Below are 15,961 nucleotides of genomic sequence, written 5' to 3' on the forward strand. Positions count from 1 at the left end.
GCAGTTGCTACTGATTGTTAATATCTTTTGTGTAATTTAAGATATAGCTCATTAGGAGGAAAGAAACAGCTATTTTATAGCTTGATGTATGAAGACAGATTTTTATAAAGGTATACTGTATAAAGATATTTTATGAATTTAATTTCTTTCAAACATCTGTATTCCTGAAATATTTAAATTATATAATACTGGCCAGGCACAGTGGCTCATGACTGTAATCCCAGCACTTTGGGAGGCCAAGGTGGATGGATCACTTGAGGTCAGGAGTTTGAGACCAGCCTGGCCAACATGGTGAAACCCCATCTCTACTAGAAATACAAAAAAAATTAGCTGGGTATGGTGGCTCATCCCTGTAATGCCAGCTATTTGGGAGGCGGAGGCAGGAGAATTGCTTGAACCTGGGAGGCAGAGGTTGCAGTGAGCCGAGATCACACCACTGCACTCCAGCCTGGCGACAGAGTGAGACTCCGTCACAATAAAATTAACTAAAATAAATAAATAAGTTATATAATACTATAACTATACTATAAGACCAGACCTATCTCTTGGTGATGTAGTTTGGATATCTGTCCCCCAAAATCTCATGATGAAATGTAATCCCCAGTGTTGGAGGTGGGGCCTGATTGGATCATGTGAGCAGATTTCTCACTAATTGTTACCACCACCTTCTTGGTTCTATCCTCATGATAGTGAGTTCTTGCAAGATCTGACTGTTTAAAGGTGTGGGCATCTTCCCCCTCTCTTGCTCCTGCTCTTGCCGTGTGATGTACCTGCTCCCACTTTGCCTTCTGCCATGAGTAAAAGCTCCCTAAGGCCTCCCCAGAAGCCAAGCAGATGCCCATGCAATGCTTGCACAGCCTGCAGAATCAATTAAACCCTGTGAGCCAATTAAACCTCTTGTCTTTATAAATCACCCAGTCTCAAGTATTCCTTATAGCAAAACAAGAATGGCCTAAATCGCTTGGATTATATTTTTTATGATTAAGATGAGTCAATTTTTTTTTCTTTTTTGGGACAGGGTCTTGCTCTGCCACTCAGGCTGGAGTGCAGTGGCACAATCTTGGCTCACTGCAACCTCTGCCTCCCAGATTCAAGCAATTCCCATGCCTCAGCCACCAGAGTAGCTAGCATTACAGGTGCATGACACCATGCCCAGCTAATTTTTGTATTTTTACTAGAGATGGGTTTTACCATGTTGGCCAGGCTGGTCTTGAACTCCTGGCCTCATGTGATCTGCCTGCCTCAGCCTCCCAAAGTGCTGGGATTACAGGTGTGAGTCGCTGCGCTGGGCCAGGAGAAGTCCATTCTTAAACACTTAATTTTTAACAAACCTTTCCAAATATTATTTATGATTATCTTTTTCTTTTTTTCAGACGAGGTCTCACTCTGTTGCCCAGGCTGGAGTGCAGTGGCATGATCATAGCTCACTGAAGTCTTAAACTCCTGGCCTCAGGCATCCTCCTGCCTCAGCCTCCTGAGTTGGTGCGATTACAGACAGGCACCACCATGCCTGCTCTAATTTTTAAATTTTTTATAGAGATGGGTCTTACAAGTTCATCAGGTCTCGAACTCCTGGCCTCAAGTTGTCCTTCTGCCTTGGCTTCCCAAAGTGCTGCAATTATAGGCATGAACCACTGTGCCCATCCTCCTTTTCATTAATATGCCATTTCTTTAGAGTTCTGTTTTTAACTCCTTATTTATGAAACAAAAGTCAGCTTTGTAGGGTATCTCAAAGTCTCCTTTTAGTTCACCCTTCATGAAATGAGAATGCATACAAGTCTGAAATATACTCACACATTGGTATATTTGGTATGGTTGGGGTGTGTTGTACTATTAAGTAGAGGAAACTGTGTGGCAGTGAGGCAATTTTTATAATCTGTTTTCACCTTCATGCAATTACATAAACATTTTCATGACTAAAAATAAATTAGCCAATCACAGCCAGAGAAGTCATAAGCATAACAGCAGTCAACTATATTTAAAACTATTAACGGAACTGTACATATTTGGATCACATTGTTAAGTCCCAGACAAAAAGAAAAAGCTGAAATATTTTACTCTCTTGGACACAGACCTATGAATATGAAATGTTTAAGGGCTAAAGACCTAACTAATATCTTTGATATTTTGAGTACTTTGCACTGAGAACTTAAAAGATTTCTCTACCTGTGTACCTTACTTCTTGGTTCCTTTCATAGCTCACTTTTTCTACTCCTTTTTTTCATTTATGTAGCTGTAAAATTTGTCTCCCTGGAATGAATGAATGTGTCTTCTGTTCTTGTTTAAGAGAGGATGTTACTCAAAGAGCTTTGGAGCAAGCTCTGAATGTAAAGCAACCTGCTAGGTTTCTGGAGAATACGTAACGGGGTGTTTCTTACCGGGGTCTTCCCAGTGCAGGTGTCATTCCTTTAGAAAGCAATTGCCTCTTTTATAAGTTCCTCCAGTTGTGTGCATGAGGCACTTAGGAATCAGATATTTGAAAACATCTTTAATGCAGCTGCCAGAAATTTCCAAATTTAGGTTAAAACCGTACTCTTATGTCATCTTATGTCTCTTGGCTATGGTTCTAAAACTTCCCATTCAAATGATTCTGTTGCCTGTGTGCCCACTCCTAAGAACCTTTCCACAGCTAAGTAATATTACCTTATTTCAAAAACTTTGCAAATCAACCTCAGTGGGGGAGAATTACTAAAAGCATTTAGCTAATACAGAGTAACCTATAATAATACTTTGTACAATCTTTTTAAAACTTTTCAAAATAACGATGCTTTATCTTAAGTTTTTAATCCTTATTTGAAACTTGTGGGATATAAAAAGAGAACTCCACGTGAGAGATAAGTAATTGAGGAAATAGAAAGGTTAAAAGGCTGATCTGATATTGCTGACATAGCTTGTTTGCAGCAGTCAGAACAGAGTTGTGCTTTCTCTTGGACTGTGTCAACATCAGTGTTACATAATATCAAATAATGGTAAAAACCCACAGATGTGCTGGCTTCAGCAGCACATATACTAAAACTCACAGATTAAAGCTTATTAAAAACTAATATGTAGATATGCAATTAATAACCCATACTTCCTAGCATAAAATTGAGGGAGCATCTTTTCTGGCATAGCATAGTTTAAGAATTCCTCCATTGTGCAAATTTGATTAAAGAAATATCTTTCTGAGACATTGCAGGGACATTCTTTCTATTCAGATAGTTCTAGTTTCTATTTAATTTGCCCCTGACTAAATCAAATGTTGAGATAAGTCCAGAGTTAACTGGTGGCATTTAGTTCTCTTTTGTTGTTAAATGTCTGGAAACCATAGGAAAGCCACATTTCCTTTGAAAATATTAATATATGTCTGTATTCTTTATAAAACCTTATAAAGCACCACAGATCCTTAAAGTTATGGCCCTGGCTCAAACTCTTAGTTTGACATATGGCCATCTCTGCTTTCTTTTTCCTTTCTAGAGAAAAATTTATTAATTTCTTGTCAAAAAAAAAAATCTCATCTCTCAGGGTTGTTTCATATAACTTTACATTTTATAATCTCATCAAAAAACTATTGGTTTGATTAAATTTAGGCAGAAATTTTATGTAGTCAGTACTTGATTTGGCTTCTTTTTGTTTGTTTGTTTTTTGTTTTTGAGACAGAGTCTTGCTCTTTCGCCCAGGCTGGAGTGCAGTGGCGTGATCTAGGCTCACTGCAACCTCCGCCTCTCAGGTTCAAGCGAGTCCTCTGCCTCATCCTCCCGAGTAGCTGGGATTACAGGCGCGTGCCACCACAGCCAGCTAATTTTTGTAGTTTTAGTAGAGATGGAGTTTTACCACGTTGGCCAGGCTGGTCTCGAACTCCTGACCTTATGATCCACCTGCCTCGGCCTCCCAAAGTGCTAGGATTACAGGCATGAGCCACTGCTCCCGGCCTGGCTTCTTTTTTAAATCATGATTATTTAGACAGAAGAACTACTGATATATTTGGAAATATTTATAGGTGGAATAAGAATCAGAAGAGGGTTTGTTGCTTGTTTACATTGTTATTGAGATTCAGCTAGTAAACATACTTGCAACAAATGGAGAAAACTTGTCAAGTTCTTGATTTGTTGTTTCTCCTGCTTGAGGCTGAAGGTCATGCTACTTGCTCTTCACTGCTGTATGTTGACTTTTCCACTGTTAATTCTGAGGCTCCTTTAGATGGTGTTACATTGTCAAGCTCTGTAAGAGGGTTTCCTTCCCTATCATAGCCAAACCAACGTGGAGGGTCATTAGAGTTGTATTCCTGCTGCTGAACTTTAGACGACATTCTCTGAGCTGCCTTCCTGTAATAACAGTGCTTAGCATTAGCTGGTTGCAGAAGTAATCCCTAGTGCAGAATTTTCAAACTCAACCAAATTTGGAGTTAGAGAACTCACTGTCACAATTTGAATTCACATCAGACCTCTCTTGCCTTGCTGAGAGTGAGGATATGGGTAACTGTTCAAATAAACAGGGTCCCAAAGCCTCAGCAGCTCTGATTCAGCCACTTCAGAAATTAACAGATACAGTGAATGGGTAAGGAAACTACACACGGCCATGGGAGAGGAACACTGAGGCCTCTATTTATTTATACTGCTTTGAGTAAGCCCCTTCCTTGGTATTTCTAGTTTCTCTGATGAGGGAGTAACCTAACTACCCTACCTGTGAAGGCTGACCATGCACCAGGCCAGGAGCTCTTAACCCAGAGTTCACAGATCCCTTTTGACTACACGGATGAACTTCAGGGAGGTCCATGTACTCCCTGAAAGTTCATGCAGTTTTGTCTATGATACACATTTTTATGAGAAGGTTTGTGACTCAGAGGTGTCCATGACCAAAATGATTAAAAAATACTGTTACAGTCTTTCTTAGGAGGAAATAAGTAAAGAAGGCATCAGAAAAAAAGTATGTCTAACTTGAAAACAAAGCCATTGTGAGGACAGAAGGAAGAATTTCCTTTCCTAGAAAGTTGGTTTGAATCACGAGATTAGTACTAAAAAGGAGATGAGCAATTGACCACTTTTGTAGGATTAGAAATCAGTAACTGTGATGTTTACCCATGAAGGCACTACCTTCTCCACTCTTGCTGTATGTTAATGTACATTGAGTTATTAATTGCAAAAGTCTGGAAACTGAGTCATTGATATGGAGCTGGCATTACCATACACTTTGAGTTAAGATTGTGCTGAATGGTGATATGAGTTCAGGTAAGGCAATGGAAATACGAAGAAAAAAACCCAGTAACAGAGATACCAGTTTAAATTGCTGTTACAGTTAAGTTGAACTTTAGATGTATTAAAATAATTGTAACCAAACTCAACAGGGAGATAACCAAAGCATTGCTAATTCTGCCTCTAAGCACACTGCTTTTTAACTTATATATCTGCTCTCACACAAAACTTCCACATACTTAAAGAACAAATTGAGTAAAAGCAATGATCATATACTAATTTCTAGTTTGAAGCCACCAATCCCTACGGACTAAAACTTGGCAAACAAGTTTATTCTCTTCAGAGAAATATTTATTCTCAGTTTTGAAAATGATGTTTATTGTCAAAGATAATGTTTTGCATTCTGTTAATTTTTTAATCTTTTTTTAAGGTGCTATCCTGCATTTTAAACCTCTTATGTAATTTTTTATATCCTCATTGTAGAACATTACTATGCAAAAGTAATGGGTTTATATCCTTTGCTTTTCCCATATTATTCTCCTAATGATATTTCTCCCTTTTCAATTCTATAAAGGTGAAATTATCATATCTTTCAACACACTGTCTGAACATTTTTCCCCCTAAGACTTACTGAAATGTAATACCAAATGTTGAGGCATATAACATTGGCACCATCACTTTCATGTGGGTAAACAGTGTCCTAAACAGCAAGGCTCCATTGTTACCCTTCACCCTTCTCTACCAGCCTAAACATTATCCATTTTTCAAAACTCCAAACCAATCCAGCCTCCTTGGAAACGGCTCAAACCTAGTCTTCTCCTTCTCTAAATATCTACAGGAAGTTGATCATAGAATTAATTTCTTTCTATTACATAGCTTCATGGCATTAATTATTTATAATTTTAAACTTTGTCGTTTTCCTTTTGTTTAAGAAGGTAGTAAGTTACTTAAGAGTTTATTACATTTCTTTGCAACTTCCTGAAACTTATCATGAATAGCTCAAACGAGAGATTTCAGCAGCTTACACCAAGAAGGGAAGTCCTTTAACCCTCTTGGCTTTTGCTGGTTTGCTGGTCTAGAAGGGGCATTCTTATGTTCCTATTTCCAACACCCTCCTGCCTCCTGCCTCCCAAACACCAGAGTTCTGGACACACCCTGCAGTTCTCAGTTGTTCATAATCATTCAATGCCACTGATGGTGACTATAGTATAAGAGTAGCAAAGTTAGAGGCAACAATGATCTTGACCTACAGGAAAAGGAAATGCTTGTTTTAGGGAGTAAAAGATTTGCAAATCCTAACTCACAAAGTTACATCTTACCTTTAATGTCAGAAGAGCAACAGTTTTGAGGGTTCTAGATTACTGATAGTAAGAGGTTAAGTACTACTAATGATAAGTCTGGGAATGTGTAAATATTGAGTGCTATGGTTGCTCAGTCAGCTACAAGCCAGGGTAAATTAGATGGTAATTGTGATATAAAACAATTAGCAAGTAGTGGGGGTTTGAAAAAAATAGCAAGAAAAAGAAAGGTGAGAATGTTGACTCCTTAATATAAGAAAAACAGCAAGTGAACAGGGAGACTACTCATTTAATGCAGTGCGATGGGACAGAATCGAAATGAGCTGCATGTTGAACCCCAGCCATGGGTGAAGTGTCCACTGGTATATACATTTCTTTAATGTACTTATTCCTTAATCCCTGTCCCCCTTACCCCAGCTCTGCTCTCTAGTCCACCCACAGACAGCTTTAGTGAAACCAAACATCAGTGGGTCCCCTGACTATTGGAAGTGATCCTTACTGACTGGAGGGGAGCAAAGGATCAGATCTCAGATGCAGTCTCCTTCCAGACTCAAGTTCTGGGAGGTTAAGGCTTCCTCCACCTGGTGTGTCTTTAGGGCCTGTTTTAGTCTTAAGTGCTTTCACAACAAGGGTGATCTTAGGGAAAAACAGAAAATATGAATCTGTCCTGGAACAAATCTAGGATTATTTTTAGAGAGCTATGGATACTAGGGTAGACTATTCCCTATTCCACTTCTTTCTTGCCCTTCAGAAAATCCTTAGCCATGACTAGCTGTCCTCATCACCTTTGGCATCCTCACATGGACTGACTAGCCTAAGACCCAGGACCTTGCCAAGAGAAGAGATTGGCAAGTGACTGCCAGAAGGTTTTTCTGAATTCTTTATCATAGCATCCTATGTAGCTGTGTGTTTGCACACATGCACCTTTAAAAAAAAAAAAAAAACAGATTCAGGGTGTACATGTGCAGGTTTGTTATGTGGGTGTATTACATAATGCTGGGGTTTGGGCTGCTCTTGAACCCATCAGCCAAATAGTGAATATAATGCCCAGTAGGTACTTTGTTAACCCTCACCATCCTCCCTGCCTCCCCACATTTGGAGTTCCCGGTGTTTATTGTTTCCATCTTTATGTCCAAGTGGTTAGCTCCCACTTTTAAGTGAGAACATGCAGTATTTGGTTTTCTGTTTCTGTGTTAATTCACTTAGGGTAATGGCCTCCACCTGCATCCATGTTGCTGCAAAGGACGTGATTTCATTATTTTTTATGACTGTGTAGCATCCCATGGTCTGAATGTACCACATTTTCTTTATCCAATCCACCGCTGACAGGCACTTAGGTTGATCCCATGACTTTGCTATTGTGAATGATGCTGCAATAAACATACAAGTGCAGCTGTCTTTTTGATAGAATTGTTTCTTTTCCTTTGGGTAGATACCCAGTAGTGGGATTACTGGGTCAAATGGTAATTCTATTTTAGTTCTTTGAGAAGTTTGTATACTGCTTTCCATTTTGGCTGACCTAATTTACATTCCCACCACAGTGTATAAGCATTCCCTTTTTTCCATGTCCCCACCGTATCTGTTATTTTTTGACTTTTTAATAATAGTCATTCTGATTAGTGTGAGATGATACTTCACTGTGATTGTAATTTTGCATTTCTCTGATGATTAGTGATGTTGAGCATTTTTTCATATGTTTTTTGGCCACTTGTATGTCTTCTTTTGAGAGGTGTCCATTCATGTCTTTTGCCCACTTTTTAACGGGGTTGTTTGGTTTTTGCTTGTTGATTTGTTTAAGTTCTAAATTCTGGATAGTAGACCTTTGTCAGATGCATAATCTGTGAATATTTTTCTCCCATTATGTTTACTCTGTTGATTGTTTCTTTTGCTGTGCAGAAGCTCTTACACATATATTTTGAATGGTATCAGGAAAGTTAAAAATGTAGAAACTACATTTCTGCAAGAAACCTTTCTCTCTCTCTCTCTCTCTCTCCCCCTCCCACCCCTCCCCTTTCTGTCTTAATAGCTTGATGCTGTAGTATGATCAGCACATGGGAGCTAGGAAATATTGACAAGAAAATGTATTCTTAGGAACGACTGTGTGTTCTAAATTTCATAGAGCACATATGGAATCCTTTGACTGCATTCCATTCTGCTTTGGCCTAAGTGACTGTGAGACCCTGTATGAAATGATTTGGGAATTGAACCAATCTGCTGCAGTGGTTAGTCATCATTACTTATTTAACCTGGTGAGAGAGGTTTCTTTGGATCAGTATAGAACAGTGATTTTCAAACATGATATGTCACAGTTGTAATGTTTCACATTAGGTGGTTAATAACAACACTGTACTGAAGTTTGTTAGTGATTTTTGTTTCTTATAAATTAAAAGGGATTCAGTGTTAGCCCTGTAGTAACACTGTGTGCCCTAGCTCACATTTCCTTCTAATCTCAAGTAGGCAAAAAAAGGGAATGTGGGAGCCACCACCAAGGATTGCTCATAATCCATAGCCTGTCTTATAAATGTGCACCAGACATAAATTGGGCACAGCAGAGCACGTGTCTACCCTTACTGACCACATCCCTTGAATGTCAGAGCTTTCAAAAAGCTTGAGAATGTAATCTAAAGGCAAAAAGCAGCACAGTATGACCTAGGTACAAAGTAGGGCTCTCCTTATTTGTGTGGCTGTGGGCACGTTATTTAACCTGTTTAAACCAGTTTCCTTATCCATTTTGATGACAAAGTGTATTTGTGAGGATTCTATAGTATCTGTAAAATAGGATTTAGCACAGTACGTGGCAAATAATAATTGTTAAATAACATTATTTGTTCATACCGATAATAAAAGTCAACAGTTCCACATCAGAAAGGCTTGAACCTTTCCATGAGCTGCAGAGGATAACTCTGATAAGAGTTTTATGTTTTAGCAACACAGATCTCCTAGAATGCCTGAGCAGTAGGAATTGCTTGAGTTTACGCTTCTAGCAACTGCTAAAGAAGGCCCTTCAGGAATCTTCATACTGTGATCTGGGGCTCTGAAGGCCACTAAGACTTTCTCTACTCGTTCTCTAGAATTGAAGGTTTTGGGCTCCAGATGCAAATATACCAGAAAGTTCCCTTTACTTTTTTCAAAAATTTATTTCCAACTTTTATTTTAGGTTCAGGAGTACATGTACAAGATGTGCAGGTTTGTGACATAGGTAAACATGTGCCATGGTGGTTTGCTGCACAGATCATTCCATCACCCAAGTATTCAGCCCAGTATCCATTAGTTATTCTTCCTAATTCTCTCCCTTTTCCCACCCTCCACCCTCCAACAGGCCCCAGTGTGTGTTGTTCCCATCCATGTGTTCTCATCATTTAGCTCCCACTTAGAAGTGTGAACATGCATTATTTGGTTTTCTGTTCTTGAATTAGCCTTTTCGCTAACTATACAATTAGTGATTCTTCAGGTTCTCTGTGGTTCAGGCCCTCCTGGGTTGTGGGGGCCATTGTGAGGGTCTTTCTTCCTCTCTCTCACTCCTACCTTGTTGCTTTTCCCCACAGAGGGCCATAAATTGAATGGCTGGCTGTCACAGCTGCTTCAAATACAAACAGCTTGTCATGTTTTCTGATCATAGTTGTTACTTATTCCTCCTTGAAATAAAGGAGCCTTTATCTTGCATCCACATGGTGCTTCTGGGGTCACTTCCTGGAAACCCTTCAGACTCTGGGGTTGGTAGAATGCCAGACATATCTTCTGTGGGAAACTCTCCTGCAAAAGAGCTACAGCCAATTTGCTCATTGACCAAAAGTTTGCTACTCCTCTGGTTCAGAAAGGGTGAACTGAGCAGACCTCTTTGATTTGCAAAGCTGGCGCAGTAGTTTCAAATTCCACTGAGTATGAGGGAATTTATGTATAAAACAGCCTCTTCTGATGGCTGTAATTGGATCTTAAGGGCTGCACCATACATTGTTTTCATGTTCAAAATGGAATCAAGCATGTGGAGAGCATTGCTTTGTGATTCAAAGTCACCGAGCTTCTTCCCAAGCCAGAAAAATCTCTCTTATCCCACCTGCCAAAAGTTCTGTTTCACCCAGACAAGACAAAGCCTCTGCAGTTGAGGGAGCCACACTGGCCCTGATTAGAGTGAGCATAGGTAAGGAATCAGAGATCATCAAGGGCTTGAGTTCTGAAGAGTCTACATACACTGTGCATTTCCAACTCCACCAAAGGATTTAAATGCAAAATGAAGCTGCTCCATAGAGCCCCCAGAGCTGATCCCCAAAAGCTGCTTGCAACTAGGCACCCTTACCACTTCTCTAATCAAAAAATTTGAGGCCAGGGTATTTCAGGAGCCCCCTAACTGACAAGTAGCACCCGCTCCTAGATGTTGGACATAAAGACAGATGTTTCTGGAGCCTTACTAGTCCAAACACTGGGACTCTCCAAGCCACTCTGCAGTGAGGACTATCTTTCTCCATCGCTAAACAAAGATGGAATCAAGGGATTCTAGGCCTCTTTCCTGCTAGAGCTAAGCAAAGGTGGAGCTTTCAGGGAGACTAAAGGGTAGTGGTGTGGCCTCTTTAGACAACGAAGTGCACAAACAAAACCAGCCCCTTTCTAAGCATTAGGGCCAAGTCTCTGCCTGCTTCTTGTGGATAGGGACAGCCAAGTTTGATTGCAGAAGACAAAATAGGCCTTTGGCTGTCATGGCTTAGACAATGGAATTTTTCATAGCTATAGCTGGTTAATTAGAGTTCTGCATTGGGATTCTGGGACAAAGCCCAGCTAGTAGCCAAACATAAAACTATGTTTAGTTAGTTGCTAAAACATAAAACTCTTACTATGCCTTGTTTTATTTTTTTTGCACGTATATTTTTTAAATCTAGGGACCCAGCAAGACCGAGCAGTTAAAGGCAGGATTCGGATGTTACTGGATATCCTGGGTCTTCTTGACCAGTCACTATATTAATCATACTTCAGTGTCCCATATATCTTGGTCCATTTTGTGTTGCTATAACACAATACTACAGACTGGGTAATTTATAAATAAAAGAAATTTATTTCTTATAGTTATAGAGGCTGGGAAGTCCAATATCAGGTGCCAGCAACTGGCAGGGGCCTTCTTGTTGTATCATCCCATGGCAGGAGAGAAGGAGCCCTAACTCATCCTTTTATCAGGAACCCACTCCCATGATAACTAACTCACTTCCACGATAATAGCATTATCTACTTGGGGGAACACATTCAAACCATAGCATCACACCATGATTAGGTGCAAAGAGCCCCTTGCCAGAAAATCTCCATTCATTCTAGAATCTTACTTATTAGAAGTTCAGTAATATTACCTCTTATAAATAGTGATTGGCAAAATACAATCAAAAGATTAGAAGCTAAACTCCTTTGAGTAACACATTATTCATTCACTGTCATCTTGCCCAAAGTTGTCTGTTAATAATCTAACAAGTTTGGCAGAGACTCCTAGGACCCTATTTCATTGTATGTTCTTCAAATGAGGTTAATAGTATTCATATCAGAGTTATCTCCAGACCTATCATGAAGGGTTGAGTCTCCACCCCTCCTCAAAAATTTTCAAGGACCTACCCCCTTCTCTCTGATCCAGCTCCAGCTGGCTGCCCTCCCCCTGCAGGCCTGGGCCCAGTGGGAATGGCTATTTTACAAGTAATTTTTCTTTCTTTTTTCCATTTCATTTTAACTCACACTTCCTTGGATAAGAAACCATTTTCTTCCTCAGGCCTCAAGTAACCAGGGCTCATGGTTCAGCTCATGCCATAACTACTTAATTAAGAAAGTTCCTCTGTGAAATCTACCAGTGTGGGCCACATTGTGCCCTTTATACTTTGATAATATTAATTCTTGGTATTAATTTTTCACACCTGCCCAATAGAACCTTATCTTCTATTTCAGGGAATGGTCAAGGATTCTCATTTTAAGCATTTCACATGTTACTTTATCAGGTCAGTTAAAATACTTGCACATTTTTGCCCTCAGTCAAGAGGCAAAAACTTGTGAGCTTGTTTAATCGGATGATTCTCTGAATCCTCTAGGGGAGATTAACTGAATGGACTGTATTTTGAGAAGTGAGCAGAGAAAGAGCTAGAGTTAAAGCTTTGGACACCTGCTTAGTCAAGGAAGGGAAGATGCTTAAAGTAAAAGGCCTACTGGAAAAGGGATAGGAAACCACAAAGGCCATTTTAGAACAGCTCACAATGTTAGCTTCAATTAGGCAAAAAATAATATGAAATGAAACTTCCTAACACTGAAAGCTGCTGTGTATTATGAACCTTATAGCCATATACTATGTTTTCTCAGAAAGTAGTTCTCAAAGTTTGTCATAGTCAGGTACATACTTACTTGGAAATATTTGTGCAGTATTGCATCTTAAGGATCCGGAGTTGTTTGCAGCCTATCTGAAGGTCCTCAAGGATTTGGTCAGTAAGCAAGACACAACCAGAGATATCCAAAATGTGCAGGTAATGGCATTTTGCTGATAACATCTCCATCGCTGAGTCAGTAATCTGAACACAGAGCCAAAGTAAGTACTGGCTATTCAAACACTGTCTCAGGGAAGAACAGTGCCTTAGTCACTTTGGGCGACTATAATAAACTACCACAGACTGTGTAGCTTAAACATCAAACATTTGTTTCTCACAGTTCTAGAGGCTGGGAAGTCCAAGATCAAGATAAAGACAGAGGTACCTGCAATTGGTGTCTTGGGAAGTCCCTCCTTATTTGCAGATGCCTCCATTCTTGCTATCTTCTAACATGGCAGAGAGAGAGACAGCTCTAGTCTTTCTCTTCTTATATGACCATAATCCCATCATGAGACCTCTACCCTTATGATCTCTTCTAAACCTGTTTACTTCCAAAGGCCCCGCTTTCTATTACTGTCACAGTGGGAGTTAGGGTTTCAACATAAGAATTTTTGAAGGACAAACATTCAATTCATAACAAATAGAGTAACAAAATCAGACACTTGCAAATTCTCTTTCACCCAGCTTGTCACATAATGGGCCTACAATTCAAGTGAGTTGCTTAGCTGTTTCCAAATAAGGTCAGAACAGTAAAATATCTGCCTCAAGTAGCACCAATAGAAATTATGATCTTAGCAAGGCACGGTGGCTCATGCCTATAATTCCAGCACTTTGGTAGGCTGAGGCAGGCAGATTGCTAGAGCCCAGTTCGAGACCAGCCTGGGCCACATGGTGAGACTCCCAATACAAAATACAAAAATTAGCTGGGCATGGTGGCACGTGCCTGTAGTCCCAGCTACTTGAGAGGCTAAGGTGGGAGGATTGTTTGAGCCTGGGAGGTCAGTGATGCAGTGAGTCAAGATCACGCCACTGCACTGGGTGACACAGCCTCAGTGACAGAGCGGGACCCCATGCCCCGCGCGCCTCCCCCCACCAACACACACACACAAAGTTGTGATCTTGCTGTTATTTTCATTTAAGAGTCCTCTGGTTTGGATGGGAAACTTCATCAAAATTTTTTAGTAATACCTGTTACACCAATATGAGCAACTTACGAAATGCTATAGAGATGGGATTTGGCTTTAAGTTTAAAATCCTCTCTAAGGCATCATCAATGTGAAAATATATGTTTAATAACATTACATGTTACAAAACTACAAAATATATATCCTCCGAAGTTAATCTGCAGACAGGCTCATATTACTATGAGAAGGGACCTGGACATCACTGATGGTTTAGATGTAAAAAAGATGGAGTAACCTAGTTCTGAAAAGGGACAAGTAGGCGAGACAGATGCTTGGAAGCAAGGGGAGAATGAGAAGCAGAAGCCACAGATACTACACAAATCCCACTCTGAAATATCCTGCCAAGGGTTCCAACATCTCACAGTTTTGCCCAGATGTCCTACAGAGGTAATTCAACTATATTACTTAGATTATTTCACTTACTCCAGGACTAGCTTTCAAATTTATGGCTAAACTGAGCCTTGCTGCAGAATCAACTAGATTACTCTCTCCAAAGGAATTTTTTTCCAACTGCATTCAATTTCTTATTTTAAATGTTTGAATATTCTAAAAAACACAGGCCATGAGGCTTGGCTTTTGTTTTAACATAAAGTTAGAAGAATTATCAAAAAAAAAAAAAAAAAGAATTATCCAGAAAAACACTTCAGTTTGAAATATATACTTTTTAACTTTGGAAAAAGAGATGCTGTCATTGTCTAAACATGCTTTGTTTCCAGAACACACTCAGGACCAAGGTTAAACATTACAACTGACTCCACAAAAATGTCTCAGACATTCCTGCCATAATAGGTTGATCTCTGAGGATCTGATGTCATTGATAAAAGAAAAAAAAAAAGCCCTCAGAATTGTAGAAAAAAGGAAGGACAACAAAGTGATGGAAAAGTCCAGGGGAGGTGGAGTTCAGAGTAGCAGGTTTGGTTTGATACTAGGAGAGCTGAAAAAGAGCCTGACAGTTCCTGCAGATCAGTAGCTCAAGTTGTTCCATGACTGACGTGATGTCATTGGGATTTATGGATTAAGGGCTGGAAACTGGAGATGGCAATAACTTTGCTACATTTTTAACTCCCAGATATAAGGACCTGGTCTCAGCCTCACTGGGCAAATTGTGTTACTTCCAACACAACTACTTTTGATTCCTTGAAAAAATGTTTTGGTTTATTTTTAAATGAAATTATTTTATATTTTAGAAATAATATAAGCACATTGCCAAAAAATAGCAATAATAGCAAAGGAAAACAATTACAAATTTATCACCTTAACATAACTACTTTTAGTGTTCTGGAATAGTCTTGCTATTTCCCCATTCCTATCCCCATTAACAGATTTGTAAATATAGTAATTACATTTATTTTGCATCCTCCCTTTTTTTTTTTCCTCTGTTGCCCAAGCTGGAGTACAGTGGCACGAGTTCGGCTCACTGCAACCTCTGCCTCCCAGGTTCAAGCAATTCTCCCACCTCAGCCTCCTGTGTAGCTGAGATTACAGGTGCCCACCACCACGCCCAACTAATTTTTGTATGTTTAGTAATGTTGGTCAGGCTGGTCTCAAACTGATGACCTCAAGTGATCTGCCCACCTTGGCCTCCTAAAGTGCTGGGATTACAGGCATGAGCCACCGTGCCTGGCCTTTTTTTTTTTTTTTTTTTTCAAGTTGGGTTTCACCATGTTTCCCAGGCTGGCCTGGAACGCCTGGGCTCAAGCTGTCTTCTTGTCATAGCCTGCCAAGGGGCTGGAAACATAGCTGCACACCACCAAACCTTGCTTTAATCTTGCTTTTTTGTTTTTCCTAGTGCATTCTCATACTACTACACAGTCTTCATATTTACAATCTTTAATTATTATAAAATGTTTTATTTAGTAGATGTAGTTTAGTTTATCATTCACATATTTCTGGTCATTTCCATTGTTCTTAAGTTTTTACTATTTAAATAACATTTTGATGACTGTTCATAAATATAGCCTTTCCAAGTTTTGGACTGTTTACCTTAGGAT

General features: G+C 39.6%; 1 protein-coding gene across 1 annotated transcript in view; it reads right to left on the minus strand.

Moving 5' to 3' along the window:
* Nucleotides 1-4,006: 4,006 nt before the first annotated feature.
* FBXL13 (F-box and leucine rich repeat protein 13) overlaps nt 4,007-15,961 on the minus strand; it is a 277,980-nt gene continuing 266,025 nt past the window's right edge. Inside the window, exons 20-21 of the mRNA XM_023192514.2 lie at nt 12,827-12,990; nt 4,007-4,304 (exon numbers count right to left, since the gene is read on the minus strand). Coding sequence (XP_023048282.2) covers nt 4,115-4,304; nt 12,827-12,990 — 354 coding nt within the window. The 3' untranslated portion in view covers nt 4,007-4,114. The remainder of the gene's footprint in view (nt 4,305-12,826; nt 12,991-15,961) is intronic.

This window comes from Piliocolobus tephrosceles, chromosome 8 (genome assembly GCF_002776525.5).
Source record: "Piliocolobus tephrosceles isolate RC106 chromosome 8, ASM277652v3, whole genome shotgun sequence".
Classification (NCBI taxonomy): Eukaryota; Metazoa; Chordata; class Mammalia; order Primates; family Cercopithecidae; genus Piliocolobus; species Piliocolobus tephrosceles.